The sequence below is a fragment of the Carassius auratus genome, chromosome 33, assembly GCF_003368295.1.
Source record: "Carassius auratus strain Wakin chromosome 33, ASM336829v1, whole genome shotgun sequence".
Classification (NCBI taxonomy): domain Eukaryota; kingdom Metazoa; phylum Chordata; class Actinopteri; order Cypriniformes; family Cyprinidae; genus Carassius; species Carassius auratus.
Window position 1 is genome coordinate 1,248,633 of NC_039275.1, and position 23,027 is coordinate 1,271,659.

The 23,027-nt window shown below is 34.8% G+C and overlaps 5 protein-coding genes across 6 annotated transcripts in view; 4 read left to right on the forward strand and 1 right to left on the reverse strand.

Moving 5' to 3' along the window:
* Positions 1 to 6,894: 6,894 nt before the first annotated feature.
* LOC113052673 (protein FAM240B-like) lies at positions 6,895 to 8,520 on the forward strand. Its single transcript, XM_026217071.1, has 3 exons — positions 6,895 to 7,106; positions 7,175 to 7,299; positions 8,378 to 8,520. Exons 2-3 carry the CDS (start codon positions 7,178 to 7,180, stop codon positions 8,469 to 8,471), a joined length of 216 nt encoding a protein of 71 aa, XP_026072856.1. The 5' UTR covers positions 6,895 to 7,106; positions 7,175 to 7,177; the 3' UTR covers positions 8,472 to 8,520.
* A 1-nt stretch (position 8,521) lies between these two features.
* On the reverse strand, positions 8,522 to 11,226 carry LOC113052672 (signal recognition particle 19 kDa protein). 2 transcript variants are annotated; one of them, XM_026217069.1, is made up of 5 exons: positions 11,040 to 11,220; positions 10,503 to 10,578; positions 10,244 to 10,315; positions 10,057 to 10,165; positions 8,522 to 9,026 (listed from the first exon to the last, which is right to left on the reverse strand). In XM_026217069.1, the coding sequence occupies exons 1-5, from the start codon at positions 11,075 to 11,077 to the stop codon at positions 8,896 to 8,898; spliced, it is 426 nt and encodes a 141-aa protein (XP_026072854.1). In that variant the 5' UTR covers positions 11,078 to 11,220; the 3' UTR covers positions 8,522 to 8,895. The 2 variants fall into 2 exon arrangements, with proteins under 2 accessions (XP_026072854.1, XP_026072855.1); XM_026217070.1 differs by lacking the exon at positions 10,244 to 10,315 and having other exon boundaries at positions 11,040 to 11,226.
* Positions 11,227 to 11,234: 8 nt separating this feature from the next.
* Positions 11,235 to 12,910, forward strand: LOC113052671 (shieldin complex subunit 3-like). Its single transcript, XM_026217068.1, has 2 exons — positions 11,235 to 11,387; positions 12,197 to 12,910. The coding sequence occupies exons 1-2, from the start codon at positions 11,370 to 11,372 to the stop codon at positions 12,809 to 12,811; spliced, it is 633 nt and encodes a 210-aa protein (XP_026072853.1). The 5' UTR covers positions 11,235 to 11,369; the 3' UTR covers positions 12,812 to 12,910.
* A 508-nt stretch (positions 12,911 to 13,418) lies between these two features.
* Positions 13,419 to 19,703, forward strand: LOC113052812 (leukemia inhibitory factor receptor-like). Its single transcript, XM_026217268.1, has 11 exons — positions 13,419 to 13,954; positions 14,046 to 14,211; positions 16,251 to 16,289; positions 16,365 to 16,487; positions 16,570 to 16,684; positions 16,778 to 16,911; positions 17,008 to 17,144; positions 18,562 to 18,721; positions 18,817 to 18,899; positions 19,027 to 19,134; positions 19,674 to 19,703. The coding sequence occupies exons 2-11, from the start codon at positions 14,085 to 14,087 to the stop codon at positions 19,701 to 19,703; spliced, it is 1,056 nt and encodes a 351-aa protein (XP_026073053.1). The 5' UTR covers positions 13,419 to 13,954; positions 14,046 to 14,084.
* Positions 19,679 to 23,027, forward strand: part of LOC113052813 (uncharacterized) — a 9,473-nt gene continuing 6,124 nt past the window's right edge. The window contains exons 1-2 of the mRNA XM_026217269.1: positions 19,679 to 19,880; positions 22,852 to 23,027. The exon at positions 22,852 to 23,027 is cut by the window's right edge and continues 7 nt beyond it. Of these exons, the coding sequence (XP_026073054.1) occupies positions 19,772 to 19,880; positions 22,852 to 23,027 (285 nt within the window). The 5' untranslated portion in view covers positions 19,679 to 19,771. The remainder of the gene's footprint in view (positions 19,881 to 22,851) is intronic.

The window sequence follows — 23,027 nt, forward strand, 5'->3', positions numbered from 1 at the left end:
CCGAATACGGGACGGGGTGACATTTAACAGGTTAAAACCCATTTTAAAATCAGACATTGCATTACCATGTAAATGGTACATCAAAATCATGTTACAAAATGTTTTCAGTCATGAATTATAAAATTTAGGTTTGTATCATGCACATTCAAGTCTTTCTTCAAAAACGTGAGTGACAGTTAACAGGTTAAATAATTTTCTAATTACAAGTAAAGAAAACCCCTGATTTTTAATTTTAAAACGTTCAAATAAAGTAGTATTCTGGGTAAAAATAAAGGGAACCATCTTTAAATAATTCAATAATCACAACAACAACAACTACAAAAAACTACATTTTAACGTTTTTGAAATATTTCAAAACAACGTTCTTACAATGTTTTATTTTATCACCTACATTTATTACTTTGTTCATTTCAAGTCAGTTTTGTTTTCATCTGATTATGTCAATGCAGTTAATATTAAGGTCCGTAATATCAGTTTTACAGAAAATACATAACATTACAAAGCAGTCCTTATAATACCTTATATTAGCTATAAGCTCTGATATTGAATCATTTGCATCATTTGTCTTCCATATGCAGTGATTTGATGTTTGATCATTATATCGTATCATACAGCTGACATTAGATCATTAATTTGCAGGAGACCGGGGCTAGTTGTCACAAGCAGTGATTTCTGATGTAGTTCAAAACAGTACTGAACTCTGTCCTCCAACGTATTTCAACAGAAGTTAGTTTAACAGGAGGTTCACAACGTGACAACATGCCCCGCTATAGACTTAACATGCGTTATATGGACACTGTTGTTGTATCTCTGTCCCAAAATGTAAAAGCTAAAGAGAAAAAAGTAACCAATCAATCCCAATGTTTTAAATGAAGCCCGGACTGAGCAGCAGAGTGCAGTGTTGGTCAAGTGAGGACACTCAGTAGGAAGCACACTGTTAAGTGGCTCAGGTGTCTGATACAACACTGCAGTGATGATGTCCAGCAGGATTTTTCCATTTGGATTATTGCAGAACATCAGTGACTAACAGAAGTTTGTGATTCTTACACAAAAACACAACGTCTCTGAGTTATGAAGCCGATGCCAACGTTTGAGAAACAATCCATCATTTTGAAAATCATTAAGAAAAAGTTATTTCTGAATGTTTTGAAATGTTCAAACTCTCCAGTTTTTTATATTTCAATTTAAAAAGAACGTTTCTTCTTGATAATGTTACAGCAACATTAGATTTTGTCATTTGAAGCCAAATTTTCTTACATTTTAAGAACAACCATGTATTATTATATTCTATACTTTTAAAAATGTTATCTTAATGTTCTCTAAAACACCAATTTTTTAACACTTAAAGAATGTTTTCTCAGTTATGTAAATGTTAGAGAAACATTCTGTTCTATATTTTGAAAATGTTATAATAATGTTAAATGTAATTGTTCTCTAAACACCCAAAATGCAGGTTTTTATATTTAAAGAACATCTTTTCTTGGTTATGCAAACATTATATAAACATTACATTTCTTATCATATATAAACCTTTACGAAATTGTTATTTCCTTTTTTTTTTTACATCCAGTTTTTTAACACATTAAGAACATTTCTTTTTGGTTATGTGAACATTAAAGGAACATTCCATTCTATCATTCTGAAAATGTGAACGTTACATTTGAATGTTCTCAGTGTATATAACACCCATTTTTTATATTTAAGGAATGTTTTTCTAGACGAACATTAAAGGAACGTTTCATTCTATCGTTTTGAAAATGTTCTGAAAACGTTACATTGTTGTCACTGAACACAGTTCATAAGTTCAGAGAACACTCAGATAAATCATAAGGACGTTCTGAGAGCAATGTTCTAAGATTGTTTCCTCTCAGCGTTGCAAGAACATGTATCAAATATTACGTTTTAAGAATGTTCCATAAACACTAGTTTAAGAATATTTTTCCTTCACATTTACATACAATTAAAAATTTAATTAAATGTATGCATTTAGCAGATGCTTTTATCCAAAGCGACTTACAGTGCATTCTGTGAAGCTCATGTAAAAACTGTAAGATCACAGCGCGTGCAACACCAAAGTCAGGGGTTTGATTCTCAGGCAATGCATGAACTGCAAAGTTAGCTGCTTTGGATAAAAGCTTCTGCTGCTTTATTTACATTTATGCGTTTGGCAGATGCATCTAGAAGCAGATTATCAAGTGATTGCTGAAATAATGAAATGTTCTTCCCGTGTCACTGCAGCATGCATCGCATCTCTCTCGTGTGAGCTGAAAGCAGATCTTCTGTGTTTTCTAATCTTATCTCCATGTCAAAGACTTCATCTTCAGGAGCCAAGCCAACGACAGGCTTTTATTAGCGATTCTTAGCTATATTCAGCGTGCAGTGCCATCTTTTCTCTAAAATGTGAGTGGTGATCAATTCATGATAAAAAGCATAACAGAGACAAAACCATGGAAGCCCGTTTCACCACAGAATTAAAAAAAAATGTAATTGTGACTTTTTATCTCACAATTCTGAGAAATATAAGTCAGAACTCAGAATTTAGCTTTTTTCTCTCAGAATTGAGATTTGCTCTTCTCGGAATTAGTTTAAATTTTGCAGTTGCAACTTTTTTATTAGAATTCTGACTTTTTATCACAATTCCAAGATTACATGTCACATTTCTGAGTTTATATCTTGCATTTCTTGTTTTTTTGTCACAGAATGAAAGGAAAAAGTCCTTTTTTATTTGTTATTCTGTGACAGATAAAAGCTTGTATAACTGACTTTCAACGTCAAAAATCGTCTGCTAGATACATAAATATAAACATGATTTCTGTTAGTTGATTCTGTTGTATGACTTTCTTTGTTCTGTGGAGCACAAAAGAAGATATTTTGAAGAATGTTCAGGAAACCAAACAGTTTCTGTTCCCATTGACTTCCTTTATATAGATAAAAAAGTAAATTTTCGGGTGAAATATCACTTTAAATTCATGTATTGAAGTCTAGATCCATGAACAAAAATATGTACTAAGAGCATTTTGGGTAATGTTATTCAAGTTATTCAAAAGTTTCTTCTGAACGTTCCGAAACACAGAATGTAACAATTAAAGTAACAATTCTATTAACAAACAAAAAATGTTAGATGCACTTCCAACTATTTCAGTTTCAGAATCAACAGAACATTCAGAACATTATTAAAGACCAGATGTCTTTAAACAAACGTTCTATTAACGTTACTGGAAGAGTGTTCTGAGAACGTTCGCCGGGGAAGCGCTGGATCCGGTTAAAGCTGAAGTTAATGTGGTTAAGACCTTTACACACATGGCTGAGATAAGTGTGTTGAAAGGCCAGCTCTCCTGAGTCTGCATCACATGCTGAGCTTTAATCTCATCAATGCAGGTTCAGAAAACAAGCATACAGCAAAGTTTATTTTAGAACAATGAGTCAGGCCGCCCTCGCAGCTGTGACTGATGTCTTAAGCAGCGCTAGTGTCTTATATCATAATTACACACTGCTGAGACCAAAATAGAGCTCAAGCTCAGCAGAAATCACGCTCAGAAGACTTCAAATCAAACACATGTGATGGGCTTTCTATCACACCCAGATTCTCCAGATACATTTGGCCTCGTGTAAAAGGGCAAGGAAGCGAGCAGGTGTTAATGTGAGTAATGTGAGCGAACAATAGCTCAGACGGAGGCCTTCGCGGTCCCAAACACTCTCTAAATCCACAGGAACGGGGAACGTTCTGAGTGGGTTCTCTCGAGGTTAAGAACAAACTGGTTTTTAAAGGGACAGTTCACCCAAAAATGAAAATCACAAAGTGTTTTACTCACCCTCAAACCATCCTAGAAGTATATGACTTTTCTTCTTCGATGAATCCAATCGGTGATGAAAAATGTCCTCTTCCAAACTTTATAATGACAGGGAATGGGTGTTATTTTTCAGTAGCCCAAAATAAATCTGATAAACCGCATCAATCCATCATTAAAAGTGTCCCACACGTCTCCAAGAGTTAAAAAGGGCTTTCAAAAATTAATCGAAGCATTTTTTTTAAGAAAAAACCTTTATAAGCAGTATTCTCTCTAACTGTTGCCGGAATTAAAGCATGTACAACAGTCGGCGGATGCTAGTTATTAAAGTTTCTAAAGTTTTAAATATGGATATTTTTTTCTTACACAAATGCATTGATTCGCTTCAGGAGGTCTTTATTTACCACCAAGAACCGCATGGGACACTTTTTATGATGGATGCATGCGCTTTATTGGACTTCTTTTGGGCTACTGAAAAAATACCAAATTATAAAGCTTGGAAGAGGACATTTTTCATCTCCGATTCTGAAAGAAGAAAGTCATGTACATCTAGATGACTCAAGGGTGAGTAAATCATGAGGTAATTTTCATTTTTGGGTGAACTGTCCCTTTAATAATGATCTCAAAATGTAAGCACAGAAACATTATTTACATTGTTCCCGGAGCACTATATTTCTGAAACATTTTAGTTATTTGTTTCAAAACAGCATTCCCATAATATCTGCATGTTCCTTTAACCTTCGTATCACCAAGAAGAAACATTTGAAGAACTGGATGTTTGTTTGTTTTTTTTACATTCAGAAATATAATTTTTATAACTTAATGAACCGTTAAAACATATTTTGTTAGCTAGAGGTTCTCAAATCATTACCAGAAAAACATTTATACATCATTCATAGAACATTTAATATAAAAACAATAAAAAACATTACAATTAATCTCCCCACAATGTTTATGAAATTATAAAATGGAATGTCTCCTTAATGTTAAACATTTATGGATGTTTTGAACATTCAGAAATAAGTTTTTCGTAGCTTAATGGGAACATATTTTTGACACAAATACATAATCTGATGGATGCACTGAAAAGCCTTCATATAAACTCTACATCTGAATTAAATACCATTGGAATGCATGCATGAAATATTCTGATTAACAGCAAAAATTAAGCATGCAAATGCATAAATATAATTTTTTTAAATAAAAATATATATATTGCACACATGCGCAGTGGCATGATTTTTATGCTTCCATACATTTTACGTAAACAAGATGCGTACTCTATGTTTACTGTCATCTGAATATGAAAAAGCAATGAAAACATATGCTCTGAAATCACTATTGAAATGTATGTAATTGTATTTTTTATACCTCATGTTCTTGTGGCATTGAATTAATAAAGCATGAAAAAAAATTGATATGGATATTTGCTAAAATAGCACAATCACCCAATAAAAAAAAAACAAATAAATAAAGGAAAATTGCATTGCAATGTCTTGCAATTCTCCCAATTCTGACATAATGTAGTATAAACTCTCAGTTGCAAAAAAAGTATTGTGAGATAAAGGTCGCAATACCTAATTTATTTCCCTATTTATTTATTTCCTCGCTCTGGTTCTGAGCTGTGCGTGTGCTAAAGTTTAGTTTGCTCTAATTAATGCACATGTAAACATATACGTGTATCGGTTTCATGTTACAGAATCCGCAGTCACAGCAGATTCATTCAGACTGACAAAAATATAAGTGTGAAGTAATTAATTCTGGTTTGAGATTTCTGTGCATTGACGAACGTGAGACATGTCACCTTCGGTTTCTCTGTGAACATGTGTTTTAATGTGTCTGTCACTTGATGATTAGAGAGGTTATTTTGGATGTGATGGTCCTTTACAACATATGCAAGATGTTTTCCACCTTAAAAACACATGATGTAATGGAGGCAGCAGTGTGTTCATGTGAACAGCAGGTGTTTGCATTAGTTTGCATGTGTTCACCCTTTCATCCGCTGCTTTGGACACGATTCAAGCTGCAGTATTCTTAAAAAAATGATTTTGTTCCTCAGTATCTTTGTCTTGTCTTCCAGTACAAATATCTAAATGTTTATAACTCAAGATGCATTTACTGGAAAAGCAAAATTGCATAACCTAACATGTTAGTTTTAAAGTTATACTGTTCAGTTAAAGTTTTATAGTCTGCATGAAAATAAAATTAGTAGAACGCTGTAAGAAATGTTATTGTAACTTTTTAAAATAATGTTCATGAAAAGAAAACTGTAGCTACATTTTAATAATTAGTAACACTTCACAATAAGGTTAACATACTTTGGTAAACATGAGCTTAATACTTCAAGCATTTATTAATTTAAACACTTACTAATGCATTATTAAAATCATAGTTTGTGCTTGTTAATATTAAGTAATGCACTAACATTGAATGACTAAGATTAATAAACACTGTAACATTTAACCATTTAACTAACAGAAGCTTATGGTAAAGGTTTTTTTTTTTTTTAAAGGTTTAAATGTTACATTTTGGGTAAAAAAAATAAAAAAAAAAATAATAAAAAAAAAAAATATATATATATATATATATATATATATATATATATATATATATATATATATATATATATATATATATATAATTTTTTTTACAAATGTTATATTTTGGAAAAAAAATTTATATATATATATATATATATATATATATATATATATATATATATATATATATAAAAAAAATTTTTTTTACCCAAAATATAACATTTAAACCTTTAAAAAAAAAAAACCTTTACCATAAGCTTCTGTTAGTTAAATGTATAAATGTTACAGTATATATATATTAAACGTTATTTTTATTTTTTTTTAAGATGTTCAGTGATTTATAAACGATGTTCCCACAATGCTTTTATGACCTAAATAGGTTACCCTAAAAGACAAAAGTCGTGTTTTCTGAAAAAAGTACCAGGATGAAGTCAGTTTTTGCCTAAAACGAGAACACATATCTGCCAGTGGGGTCAAAAAGATTTTAATTCTGACCACATTAGTAGACATTTTTCTCATTTCAAGCAAAAGCTCTTTAGATATTTGTTCTGTAACAAAACCAAAGTTTCTGAGTAATAAAACAAGCATTGATTGCAGAAGCTTCCAGCAGCCCGTGAGGAGAGAGAGAGAGAGAGAGAGAGAGAGTGTTGGAAGTGAATGGGTGCCGCCCATCCCAACAGAAAACAGCTGAAAGGAGAGGTGCTGATGATGACCCTTCAGTCACACGGAGCGTCTGGACGATGAAGATCTGATCTGAAGATCTTCAGCTCACACACAGGTGAATATAAAGCTCGTTTGGATCTCTGATGATCCGGTGTTTGATTCGTTTGTTCGTTCGCTTCACAGGAGATGAGTTCTGCTCTGGTTCATGACAAACTCTTCATCAAGTCCTTCTGGGAGCAGAAGATCAACACTCACACTCATATGATCGAAGCCGAAGAAGAGAGGAGGAAGAGGAGCGCTCTCTTAAAGTAAGAGCTTTAGAAGTCATATTGAACTCTTTTCTTGATAAACTGCACACACTGTATATTCTATAGTTTTGTAATGATTATTATTATGCGCTGTGAGCTGATATTTAATACCTGTGTCTTGAGGACAGAAGATTATCAGAGTAACGGCTCTCAGATTCAATAATCCGTATTGAGACGGTGGCATGTGTGCAAATACATTCAATACAAGTCAATTATACTCAAGTTACAGACAATTCAGAGAATTATTAAAGCTTGCATCTAACCTTAACCATTCATTAAAACCCTGCACTATTTTATACATTTTGTAGGTTTACTTTTGTTCATCAAGGATGCGTTTAATTGAGTAAAAATGACAGTGAAAACATTCATAATGTTGGAGAAGATTTCTATTTTTTTATATAAAAGCTGTTCTTTTGAACTTTGTTCGTCTTTGAATCCTAAAACTAAAATGTAATGCATTATACACATAAAATATTTCTAATACCCGTATTTTCCGGACTATAAGTCGCACTTTTTTTCATAGTTTGGCTGGTCCTGCGACTTATAGTCAGGTGCGACTTATTTATCAAAATTAATTTGACATGAACCAAGAGAAAACATTACCGTCTCCAGCCGCCAGAGGGCGCTGTATGCTGCTCAGTTCTCCTGTAGTCTACACTGAAGACATAGAGCGCCCTCTGGTGGCTGGAGACGGTAATGTTTTCTCTTGGTTCTAAATAAATGCAACTTATGTTTTTTTACTCATATTTTTGGACTGATGTGACTTATACTCAGGTGTGACTTATAGTCCGAAAAAAACGGTAATCAGAACTGTTCTAGCATATTAGAATGATTTAATGATGACTGGAATGAAGTAATGATGGTGAAAATTCAACAGCGTATCACAGAAATAAATTCAAGTTTAATAGATTTTCACTTAGAAACCAGCTGTTTTACATTGAAATACTATTTCACATATTTACTGTATTTTTAATTAAATGAATACAGCCTCGGTGAGCAGGAGAGACTTCTTTTGAAAGCATGAGTGTCATGCATGGACTCCACAGCAGTGTGTGATGGGGTTGAACTGTGATTTCAGGCTGCGTGACGAGTGGCTCACAAGGATGGAGAACCGGACCAAACATCTGAAGAATTTCGGAGACAATCGCGGGGGAAATCCAACGGCTAACTAACTGTGCGACACACAGATGAGCCGAGCTCAATAAACACACGAGTCACTGACTGCTGCTCCATTCTCTTTATTTCACACATTCAGATGGAAATATTCATGCGAGGGCAGGCGAGAACAGCTGCGCTGGAGGACAACACACTGACAGACACACAGACGTGTCGAAAGATCCTGTCATACGAGCCGCCCATGTATTTCAAGCTCTGTCAGCGCTCGTTTAAACACAATCCATCATCACTAATTAACAGAAACACCTCTGTCTCGCTGTTCAAAGTGTAAGAGGTCATCAAATATTCAAAAAACTAAAGAACGACGCGCCGCTCAAATGAAAGTGAGTGTTTATAATAAAAAACTAAAATCAGCCGATCGTCAAAGAGGAAGGAAAACTGAGCCGCTTTGCAAACAGATGACGGACGATCTTCAGTCGTCTACTTCTTCTTCTTCTTTCCTTTCTTCCCTCCTTCTCCCTGCTGCGATCCGGCCTCCGCTCCACCGCTCTTCTGCGTTCTGCTCTTCAGTTTAGGGATCATTTCCACCACATAAAACATCACATCTTTCCCTGAAGGCAGAGACAAGACTGAGGTCATCATTAAACACCTAACCTGCGAAAACAACACTTGAAAAACGGCTGCTTTATTATTCAAAATAAATGTTTATATTTTAATATTATTTCAGTGAAATATTTCTATATATATATATATATATATATATATATATAAATTTTTTTCTTTTTTTAATAATATAATATAAAATATAATTTTTAGTATTTATAAAATTCTAGTAATTTTTTTTAAATTTTATTATAGACAAATTTTATATATATATATATATATATATATATATATATATATATATATATAGTTTTTTTATTAGTATTTGTTTTACTTAGAAATATTAGTGCTTAATTACTTTTTATTTAGGATTAATAAAATATTTATTTTAAATATTGTATATAATATTTTTAAATTATTTCTGTGGACTATTTTAATAGTAATATTTTTATATATATTTTATATCCTATATTATATATATATATATATATATATATATATATATATATATATATATTATGGTTTTTTTTTGGGGGGGGGGGTAAAAATAAAATATTTTTTATTATTTATAAAATTAGTCAAATTATAATATTTTATATTTTGTGTTATTTTAGCCAAATTTTGCCTTTTTCTCTTATATATATATATATATATATATATATATATATATATATATATATATATATATATATATATATATATATATATATAAGTAATAGTTTTTTATTAGCATTTGTATTTATTAGAAATATGTATTTATTTTTGGTACTTATTTACTTTTTATTTAATATTAGGATTAATAAAATAATAATATTATTATTATTTTTATATTGTATATTATTTCAAAATATTGTAATTTTTTTATTATTACATATAATTTGTAACACCACAAACTTTTGGCCATATTGTGCAGTCTTAAAACAAGCAGAGAAAACCTGGAATTTTTCTTTTAAAAAGTTTCAGTTGCTTTTTCTTTCCCCCAAATCATTCAGCCTTACTTCAAAATGAATGATTTAGTTCAGTGAACTCATAGCTTACTAGATGCAAACTTGTCTTGGCACAGACTTCCGTCCTGGAGTTTGAGCTGAATGCGCACTCTTCCTCTGAACTGAGCGTCTCGGTTCCATTCGCGTGGATACATCTTGTTCTGGAAGAAGGAAGTGATGTCATGATGTCACATCCACACTAAACACCAGAATCAGAGCTTGATGAACCGCTGTCAGACCTCCACCAGAACATTGAGTCCAGCAGCGGTCAGGACGTCCCGGATCTCAGCACACGACGGGTTCTCCACCGCCTGAACACACACACACACACACACATACACACACACAGGTTAAACAAACAGATTAAACACACACACACACACACACACACACACAGGTTACACACACAGATTAAACACACACACACACACACACAGGTTACACACACAGATTAAACACACACACTCGATTATGAACAACAGCAGCAGAAACACTCACCTTCTCTGCAGGTATTCTTCTGCCTTCTGCTAATGTCTTTTTACTGTTGATGTATGCTGGATAAATGCACATAAACCTGGAGAAAAAATATATATATATATATATATATATATATATATATATATATATATATATATATATATATATATATATAATGCTTATAAATATAAAAATACAAAATATATTCAGTTAAATACATATATTTACATAATAACAAACATACACATATGTATATATGCGAGCGTGTGTATGTGAATTAAAAATTGTTAAAAAATATATATTTCAATATATAAATACATATTAAATATATATAAACATTTATATATATATATATATATATATATATATATATAGCGAGGGAGAGAGAACTTTAAAATAATATTTAATATTTTTTAAAACATTTAAATATAAAAATATTAATATTCTCTCTCACACACACAAAAACAAAATATATAAATACACTTAAACATAGATATTTAAATGAGATACATGTAGTTTAGCGGTTATGTCATCAGAGGTATACAGTAGTGAACTGACCGCTCTTTATCCGCGGGATTTGTCGTTAGATGCGCCATTTCTTCACTGATCTATACTATAGTCTTATATTTATATTTATATAGATCAGTGCATTTCTTCGTTTAATCCGCGTTTGATTCTAAACGACTGGAAGCTAAACGCTGAGTAGTGTTTGTGTGGACACGACACTTCCGGCGGAGCGCGTCTACTTCCGCTCGTCCGCTGTGACGTCACCGCCGCCTGTCGGTCCGGAGAGCGTTAGCCACATTTAGCATGTAATGTTAGCATGTTCTCAGAACTCGATAATATCTTCATAATAATGATTAAATATGTTCATAATGATGATGAAATATGTCTCAGGATGCGAAGGTGAGTGACTGATGCTGAGCTGACTGATGCTTTCACAAACTCGCTCATTTAAACACACACGTCTCCAGCAGCTCGTATTATGATAAATAATTTTATATAACTCCAGTTTAGTATTTTAATTAATTAAATTCCACGTCACCACCTGTTATAATTCATTCATTTAATTATATAATGTGTTTGTTTTGTGTTTTCTCTTAATGTGTTAAAACCATAGACTGTATAAAACAAAACAAAACAAAAACAAGCAAGACTCAACAACACGCCATTTATACTTTTATTTTGTTTTAATATTCTACTCCTTTAACTAGATGATCTTGTTTGTACAGTACATACTTATTTTGTATATTTTGTCTGCTCTACATAAGTTATTTATTCGGTGGTTAAAATAATTAAGATATTTAAAAAATGTTTAGTATTTTGCATTTTTTAAGTATTACTATGTAAAACATCTGTTTTCTGTGTGAATCTGTGTTAAAGTGTCATTTATTTCTGTGATGTGCAGCTGTATTTCCAGCATCATTCCTCCATTCTTCAGTGTCACATGATCTTCAGAAATCAGAATAATATGATGAAAACATATTTTTTATTTTTGGAAACTGATGCATTTTATTTTTCAGTATTCACAGATGAACAGAAAGTTCAAAAGAGCAGTGTTTATCTGAAATATAACATTATAAATGTCTTTACGCTCACTTTTCATCAGTTTAACGCATGCCTTGGCATTTATTTTTTCTGTTTAAAAATAAGTACTGTATTTTTTGATGTATAACTGATTTATATGATGACTCGTGTCTCTGCTGGTGTGTTAGGATGTGAGTGTGTGTTTCCGTCCGCCGCTGAAGGACACAGACGCTGTTCTCCTCACACACAGAGTCCTGCAGGAGTTTCCCATCAGAGTCCAGCCACAGTTCAGACCCTGGTTCCCATCTGCGTCTGACGCTCTCAAACCCCTCAAACCTGCTCCTCTGATCTCCTCCGAGGATCTACAGAGCGTCTCTCTGCGTCTGGAGGAACCGGCGGACGCTTCAGACCAGCGGAGACCAGCTGAGAGACCCAAGCGCTCGTGGTGCGCCATCGCAGACAGACGCGCGCCGCAGAAGATCACACGCTCCTTCTCACGCCTCTTCCAGAAGACCGTGGAGAAACACGCACTGCATCTCCGTCAGAGGGTCAAGTGGGTGGTGTGTGAGCGTAACTGTGGCCCTCGTGGCATGGAGGAGCTCTGGCTGGATCTGAACCGAGCCATCAGACGCTCACGACTGCCCACGTGCAACGCTAACTACCAGAGAGCGCTAGCTCAAATCTGGCTCTACTGCGACGTCTTCTACTCCGAGTACATCGGGAATCTCTTGAAGCAGGAGTTCCAGCTCTCAGGACAGATCACCTTAACATGCCATAGACTCGGAGACATCGTTAAGTTATAGCTGTGGAATGATTTGTATTTATTATTAGGTGTTTATGAACTTGTTTTTATGTGTCATGCATTTTACATGTGTATTAAAGGAGCTGCGGGTTTCACATCCGTCTCTTGTCATGCTTGATCATTTAAGTGCTTTAAGTTAGTGTTCAATAGATGTTTAAATAGGTAAGTGATCACTAGTGCTAGTGGCAACATTTCTTATTTTTATTTTAACTATGTACTAAAAAATATATACTATGTACTATAGAAATATATATATAAAAAAACTAATAAAATTGGGAAAATCATTAAAAAAAAAAAAATCTAAAAAGAAAAAACATATTCAAAATATTAACAAAAAACGATAATAGTTTCTCGTTGATAATAAAAAAGTTACTGTAACTTTACTAAATGCAACCTTTTCACCTGATTCAAAGCAGAACTTTTAGTTTCTTCAGTGATCAGAATTATACAATTCAATAATGTGATTTGTGTACTTCATAGAAAGAATCTATGAAGGAATCATCTGAGAATTGATTCCTTTGAATCTCCTTCATGATGGTCTAAACCATCATGATTGATTGATAGATTGATTAATTCTCATGTTACTGTAGGTGTGATTGGGAGTGAAACTCTGGTGAGTGTGAGACTCTTTCTTATGAAACACTTTTTGACGCATTCATTATTTTCAGCAGCTTTAAAGTGCATTTCTGTTATCACCTGCCTCCTGGTGTTTGTCACAAGTGTTGCAACTTGTGTGACGTAGATTCATATCTTCTTCATCAACAGTTCCTCAGAAAGAGAGAGTGTTTACCAAATCTTGACACTTTCTCCAGGAATCAATTCTTTCGTGTTGCTCGAAACAAACACTTTTGTGTTCGAGTTTATATCTCATAATTCAGAATTTCAGACAACAAAAGGAGAACGGTTTTATTTCAAACTCCTGTTTTTGTGAACTGGTCTTATCCACACCCTGATAATAGATGTATGCTGATGATTTGAGTTGTCTTGTATACAGCCAGAAGAGAAATGGAAGGAAGCTGCCAAAGGAAGTGTTTTTCTGCCATATCACCCTGATGTTATCGCTCTTCTAAAAAAACCTGAACTTTGCATTGAGAAACCACGAGAAAACCACTGAGGCTCCAACAGCATGTGCTCTACTCCGACTGTGAGTGACTTTACTCTGGTTATGATATATATATATTTCAATTGTGCGTACAGTGTGTATTGATCTATATCAGTGTGTGTGGATTTATCAGAGCTACAGATCTACAGAATTCATATCCATGAGCTCCTAGATGTCTTTGGCTGCTGAGGTTGTTTCAGGCTTTTTTCTTCTAAAATCACTTCACCTTGTTCTTCAAGATGAGAAGATGAACTGCAGGAGATCTGTGTGCATCTTTATCTGTGTCTTCTACTTCTGCTGTAAGTAAACTTCAGCACGACACTGGAAAATAGTTTCAGATAAAGACAGATCATTGAATTCAATGACTTAGATGTTCCCTGCCACAGGATAAAAAAAATCGGTATCTCACAATTCATACAGTACTGTGTTTCATGCAATTCTGACTCTTTTACAGTTTCACAATTCTGACTTTAATTCTCACAATTCTATGTTTGTATGTCAATTCTGAGTTGAAATCTTTAATTATGAGTTTATATCTCAATTATTAGTTTATATCTTCAATTACGAGTGTATATCTCAATTCTGAGTTTATATCTGTAATTCTGAGTTTATATATCACAATTCTGAGTTTATATCTCTAATTCTGAGTTTATATCTGTAATTCTGAGTATGTATCTCAATTCTGAGTTTATATCTCACAATATTGAGTTTATATCTCACAATTCTGAGTTTATATCTCACAATTCTGAGTTGATATCTCAATTCTGAGTTTATATCTCACAATTCTGAGTTGATATCTCTAATTCCGATTTTATATCTCTAATTCTGAGTTTATATCTCAATTCTGAGTTTATATATCTAAATCTGAGTTTGTATCTCAATTCTGAGTTTGTATCTCAATTCTGAGTTTATATCTCTAATTCTGAGTTTGTATCTCACAATTCTGAGTTTATATCTATAATTCTGAGTTTATATCTCAATTCTGAGTTTATATCTCTAATTCTGAGTTTATATCTCAATTCTGAGTTTATATCTCTAATTCTGAGTTTATATCTCTAATTCTGAGTTTATATCTCAATTCTGAGTTTATATATCTAAATCTGAGTTTGTATCTCAATTCTGAGTTTATATCTCTAATTCTGAGTTTATATCTCACAATTCTGAGTTTATATCTCACAATTCTGAGTTTATATCTCTAATTCTGAGTTTATATCTCAATTCTGAGTTTATATCTCTAATTCTGAGTTTATATCTCAATTCTGAGTTTATATCTCTAATTCTGAGTTTATATCTCTAATTCTGAGTTTATATCTCAATTCTGAGTTTATATCTCTAATTCTGAGTTTATATCTCAATTCTGAGTTTATATATCTAAATCTGAGTTTGTATCTCAATTCTGAGTTTATATCTCTAATTCTGAGTTTATATCTCAATTCTGAGTTTATATCTCAATTCTGAGTTTATATCTCTAATTCTGAGTTTATATCTCTAATTCTGAGTTTATATCTCAATTCTGAGTTTATATATCTAAATCTGAGTTTGTATCTCAATTCTGAGTTTGTATCTCAATTCTGAGTTTGTATCTCAATTCTGAGTTTATATCACAATTCTGAGTTTATATCTCTAATTCTGAGTTTATATCTCAATTCTGAGTTTATATCACAATTCTGAGTTTATATCTCTAATTCTGAGTTTATATCTCTATGAGTTTATATCACAATTCTGAGTTTATATCTCTAATTCTGAGTTTATATCTCACAATTCTGAGTTTATATCTCACAGTTCTGAGTTTATATCTCAATTCTGAGTTTATATCTCTAATTCTGAGTTTATATCTCACAATTCTGAGTTTATATCTCAATTCTGAGTTTATATCTGTAATTATGAGTTTATATCTCTAATTGTGAGTTTATATCTCAATTGTGAGTTTATATCTCAATTCTGAGTTTATATCTTTAATTATGAGTTTATCTCAATTATGACTTTTTTCCTTTGAATTATGAGTTTATAAATAACGATATTTGTTCTCTGAATTACCTGTTTATGTCTTGCAAAACACTCAGAATTACGAGAAACAAAGTTCAAATATCGAAACAGAAAGTTCACAGTGACCTATTTTTATTTCTTTTTTTCCTGTGGCGAAAACAAACTCCCCTAGAAATTAATATATCATTCTTTCTAGTTAAATTCAGTCTTACTTGCTGTTTCTTAGTAAGTAATGGTGAAGTTTTCCAGCTGGGAGTTTTTGTACACCAACTTTTATTTGGGCTACATTTATATATCTTGATACTGTAAATGTTTCTGAGCTTTGAATGTACTGATTGTGTTTGATTTACAGCTGCTTTGGGAGACGCAAAGCACACTTTCAGCGTTCAAGGTAAAGTTCTGACACACACGAGTGTGGTTATAAATGAAGAGTGTGAGTTAATGAGTTAATGAGATCGTTTTCCAGAGCTGACGGTGAGTCCGAAAGATCTGAAGGGTTGTGGGGAGAAAAATAAGCTTTGTGTGAAGCTAGATGACGATTGTCTCTCCATATCATCAGACGGAGCTCCTCAAGTCCCCAGAACACCTGGTACAAGCCTGAAACCATTCAGACTGGCTTTGACGCCATATTTACTGTTGATTTAGTTTGCATTTTTGTTTTTGTCCTCAAGAGAACTTCCTGAACACATCATGCCACTATCTGATCCAAGAGGAGTCGTTGACCTGCAGATGGATTCAGACAAACCACATCAGATCACAAACCACCAACAGCTTCATTCTAAGCCAGTAAACATGTCTGACAATTAACCAGCTCATAATAATTAATAAACGACTCTATGAATCGAGCTGTTAATGTGTTTTTGTTTTGTTTTATCGTAGAGCTAAGTATTTCTGCTACCCTACAACTATTTTAAATATATATTCAACTTTCAATTTAACCATCAAAACAAAGAATGTCATCAGCCTGAAAGAGCAGTTCTCTGATGTCTATCTGGTTCGCATTCAGGATATAAGTAAGACGACAGTTATGATTTTCACACTGATTTGATTTTAGCATAGAATGATGGTGATAAATGGAAGACTCACTAATGATTGTGTGAATGTCATAGTCAAGGCTCCTCGGCCGCTGATCACGTTTGTAAACGTCACTGATTCGTCAATCAACATCACATGGACCACAGGGAAAGAACCAGTCACTAAATGCAAAATCCGTTACAAATGTATCAACACAGAGTCATGGACCGAGGTAAGAAATGACAAAACATGCTTTTTTAAAATTTTTTGTTTGTTTTTGTTTATTATAATTTGTTAATATTTGAATTATTTATTTATTTTAATTAATTAATTTATTTATTTTTGTGCAGAAATATCTACTTGTTAGAACTCATAGATAGTTAAACGTACAGTATGGTATTTTTGGCCACCAGGGGTCACGCAATCAAAATAATAACATAAGACGATGATGTCGGGAAAGAACGTAGGCTCATGGGAGTTCCCTATCATTCCTCACTCATTCTTACTTAGTATTTTGACAATCACGTCTTTTCGAACGGAGAGATATATGAATTATGAAACCCCCTATCAAATCAATATTCCATCTAGCTAGTAGTAATATATGTTAAAAAACACTAACCTTTCGTTGATAATTATAATTACGCTTATACTATGATATCGAACAAGATAGTGAACTGCATTTGCAGCTACTTTATCCAGCTAGATATAGAACAAATGTAGATTTACATTATATTATACATGAGAGCTAGTACGTCTGCGTTTTACACAAGACATCATCGTCTCACAAAATATACGGATAGATACAGTTAGCTGAATGGATGCATACCTGTTTATCAGAATGCGAGCGAGTTCGGCATCTCTCTGTAGTTTCAGCTTGTCACGAAACTCTATCTTGGAAATACAACTCCAATATTTACCTGTGTCTTGTTTCTTATCTTGTCCCAAAACCTTCTCGGGTCATTTATTTCACCCGTACGTTTGCGCTTCACAGAACGTGCAGGCAAAGCATAATCATGATCCATAACTAAGTTATTGATTGAGGTATAAATACGAATATAAACAATATAAATATTAAATATAAGAGTCTCGATCAAGGCTAGCTACTACTTTTTCTTCTTCGTCTCGTCTTTGCTTTTGTTCACCTTTGTATTTTCCGGTTCCGCAGGAAGTTAGATAAATTAGAGGGGTCAAAGTTTATATGAAGCCATAGACGGGCGACAAAATGGAAATAAAGAAACGTGCCGTGTCTTCTAATTAAACTATAATTTTCTCCGGATTTGAACGTACGTGGAAACTGTCGGGATACTGTAAATACACAACTAAAATATATATATATATAACATAGATATCGTGATTTCTGCTATTTTTAAAGCAGAAAAATTACATATTGCGCCTTTAAGATAAAATTACTACTTATTTTGAAATTTATATATATATTTCTTTGCTTATTTTAATTGTCACAATTGTTATAGGTGATTGTCAGACATTCATAGATAATTAAATTAAATGACATTTCAATTAATTAAATGATAGTTAGTCTCATTATTATAAACCTAGACCAGTTTTATCCAATTAATTATCAGAATTCTAAAGTATGCCACGATCTGATTGAATAATGATGCTTAGAAAGATGTGTGCTTGTATCTCAGACTGCAGATTTGCCGTCCTCAGTCGAGTCTTGGTTCGTGATCGAGGGTTTACAGGCCTTCAGTGAATATCGTCTGACAGTCTCCTGCTCTCACAGATTGGGACGATGGAGCGACTGGAGCGACTGGAGCGACGAGACTCGAGTGAAGACGTCAGAGAGCCGTGAGTGACGACTACAGGACTTTAATTTGGTTTTGACACAGTTTTGGCTGCTGCTGTATTTCTAGTGTCAAGTCGTCTTTCATGTGTGTTTGCAGTGCCGTCTGCTGCTGCCTCTCTCAGTTATTATGTGGATTCAGATGAAAACTCCAGGATTCGGCAGCTGGTGCTTCTCTGGAAGGTAGGTTAGCACATGTGTGTGTGTGTGTGTGTGTGTGTGTGTGTGTGTGTGTGTGTGTGTGTGTGTGTGTGTGAGTGTGTGTCGTCTCTCCTATGCTGCAGATCTTCATTGGTGTGTGTTTCTGAAGGCTCTGGATGTCAGAGATGCTCGAGGGCTCATTCGAGGATATGAAGTGTCCTACAAGCCCATCAGACAACCCTCTCTGAAGAAAACCATCAACACCACTCATCTCAAGGTTTTTATTTTTTATATATATATTTTTTTTTATTAAGTGATGAAATGTCTACCTGTTATAATTAGGTTAGAAATATCAGAAATGGCTCAAATATATTTTCATTGTGTGGTTATTTTTATTTAATTTAATTTAATTTAATTGTTTAATTTATTTTATTATTTACTTCTGATTATGTAAAGAAATGTCTGCCTGTTAGAATTCATAAATTTAGAAATATATACAAAATATAATTAATTATAAGGTTAGAAATGTCAGAAATTGGTTAAATACATTTTCATTGTGTGGATGTTTTTATTTAGTTTAATTATTTCAATTTAATTGTTTTATTTTGTATTATTTACTTTAGATTAAAGGAAAACATATCTACCTGTTAGAATTCATACATAATATTCATACTCATGTATGATTTCATATTTAAATAATAATAATAGTAATGATTCAGAAATATATACAAAATATAATAATTTGATATGGTTAGAAATGTAAAAAAAATTGTTAAATACTTATAATTATATACTAATATTTTTGATCATATCAAGATGCATTTTCAAGTGAGTCATTCCGATTAATCATCATCATCGTTTGAGTTTCTGACTGTGAGACTAGAGAAATGTGCGGTGTTTTTTTGTGTCTGTAGATGATTGTTCCTGTAAGGTCAGAGGAGTATGAGGTCTCTGTTTGTGCCTTTAACAGCGTGGGATGCTCAGCGCACCGCAGGATCACACTCGACGCATCTCGTAGTCACGGTACTCACTGTACTCAGGGTACTCACGGTACTCACTGTACTCAGGGTACTCACGGTACTCACTATACTCACTCTACTCACGGTACTCACGGTACTCACTCTACTCACGGTACACACTATACTCACGGTACTCACTGTACTCACGGTTCTCACGGTACTCACTGTACGCATGGTACTCACAGTACTCACAGTACTCACAGTACTCACTGTACTCACAGTACTCACTGTACTCACGGTACTCTCGGTTCTCACGGTACTCACTGTACTCACGGTACTCATTGTCATCACTCTACTCACGGTACTCACAGTACTCACTATACTCACGGTACTCACGGTACTCACTGTACTCATGGTACTCACGGTTCTCACTGTACTCACGGTACTCTCGGTTCTCACTGTACTCATGGTACTCAATGTACTCACGGCACTCACAGTACTCACTATACTCACGGTACTCACTATACTCACTGTACTCACTATACGCATGGTACTCACGGTACTCACTGTACTCACAGTACTCACGGTACTCACGGTTCTCACGGTACTCACGGTACTCACGGTACTCACTGTACGCATGGTACTCACAGTACTCACAGTACTCACTGTACTCACGGTACTCACGGTACTCACGGTACTCTCGGTTCTCACGGTACTCACTGTACTCACAGTACTCATTGTACTCACTCTACTCACGGTACTCACAGTACTCACGGTACTCACGGTACTCACTGTACTCATGGTACTCACGGTTCTCACTGTACTCACAGTACTCACGGTACTCACGGTTCTCACGGTACTCACGGTACTCACGGTACTCACTGTACGCATGGTACTCACAGTACTCACAGTACTCACTGTACTCACGGTACTCACGGTACTCTCGGTTCTCACGGTACTCACTGTACTCACAGTACTCATTGTACTCACTCTACTCACGGTACTCACAGTACTCACGGTACTCACGGTACTCACTGTACTCATGGTACTCACGGTTCTCACTGTACTCACAGTACTCTCGGTTCTCACTGTACTCATGGTACTCAATGTACTCACGGCACTCACAGTACTCACTATACTCACGGTACTCACTATACTCACTGTACTCACTATACGCATGGTACTCACGGTACTCACAGTACTCACTGTACTCACGGTTCTCACGGTACTCACGGTACTCACGGTACTCTCGGTTCTCACTGTACTCATGGTACTCAATGTACTCACGGCACTCACAGTACTCACTATACTCACGGTACTCACTATACTCACTGTACTCACTATACGCATGGTACTCACGGTACTCACTGTACTCACAGTACTCACGGTACTCACGGTTCTCACGGGTACTCACGGTACTCACGGTACTCACTGTACGCATGGTACTCAATGTACTCACGGCACTCACAGTACTCACTATACTCACGGTACTCACTATACTCACTGTACTCACTATACGCATGGTACTCACGGTACTCACAGTACTCACTGTACTCACGGTTCTCACGGTTCTCACTGTACTCACGGTACTCTCGGTTCTCACTGTACTCATGGTACTCAATGTACTCACGGCACTCACAGTACTCACTATACTCACGGTACTCACTATACTCACTGTACTCACTATACGCATGGTACTCACGGTACTCACTGTACTCACAGTACTCACGGTACTCACGGTTCTCACTGTACTCACAGTACTCTCGGTTCTCACTGTACTCATGGTACTCAATGTACTCACGGCACTCACAGTACTCACTATACTCACGGTACTTACTATACTCACTGTACTCACTATACGCATGGTACTCACGGTACTCACAGTACTCACTGTACTCACGGTTCTCACGGTTCTCACTGTACTCACGGTACTCTCGGTTCTCACTGTACTCATGGTACTCAATGTACTCACGGCACTCACAGTACTCACTATACTCACGGTACTCACTATACTCACTGTACTCACTATACGCATGGTACTCACGGTACTCACTGTACTCACAGTACTCACGGTACTCACGGTTCTCACGGTACTCACGGTACTCACGGTACTCACTGTACGCATGGTACTCACAGTACTCACAGTACTCACTGTACTCACGGTACTCACGGTACTCACGGTACTCTCGGTTCTCACGGTACTCACTGTACTCACAGTACTCATTGTACTCACTCTACTCACGGTACTCACAGTACTCACGGTACTCACGGTACTCACTGTACTCATGGTACTCACGGTTCTCACTGTACTCACAGTACTCTCGGTTCTCACTGTACTCATGGTACTCAATGTACTCACGGCACTCACAGTACTCACTATACTCACGGTACTCACTATACTCACTGTACTCACTATACGCATGGTACTCACGGTACTCACAGTACTCACTGTACTCACGGTTCTCACGGTACTCACGGTACTCATTACTCATGAAGAGTCACTTCTCAGTAGAATAGAATTGAGAGATTAATAGTTAACGTTTTGATGCATTGTTTTGATTATGCAATGTAAGAAAAATGTCCTTGATTTTAACGGTTAAAAACTGTGAAAATGGTACAGTACAAATCTGTTAAATGGTTAATGGTAAAATTTACAGGAAAAAAAAACACAAACTGACATTCACAGAATTCTCTTCGTTGCATTGCAAGATGTTTTTTCTTTAACGAGACTCTCTTCTTAGTTTTTGGTGATTAGTGTTTCTTTTGTATCTTCTATATATGTTATTATTAAGTAGCTGTTTGTGATGGGCTTTTGTTCATCACAAGACTTTCTCATCACCACCTGCTTTTGGTGGTTATCAGTGTATTACAAAAGTACAAAACAGATTTCAGTACTCCAGTAGGTTGGTATATTAGCATTAAATCAGTTAATGAAATAAAGCACAGCTGCCGTTTTTTTTTACCGTACATTTTACAGATATGTTTTTACAGTGTATGAATGAATGAATTGTTGAAGGCATGGTGTGTTTCATCAGATGTGCCGGCGGTGAAGAGTCTCTGGGTTTATTCTGACGATTTTTCGCTGTGGGTCTCCTGGGAACACGAGTTCACCACGGCAAACGTCAGCGAGTTCGCCATCGAATGGAGCGCTATGACCGACCGTGAGCACAGACGCTGGGAGCGAGTCCCCGGATCCACCTTCACTGTCTGT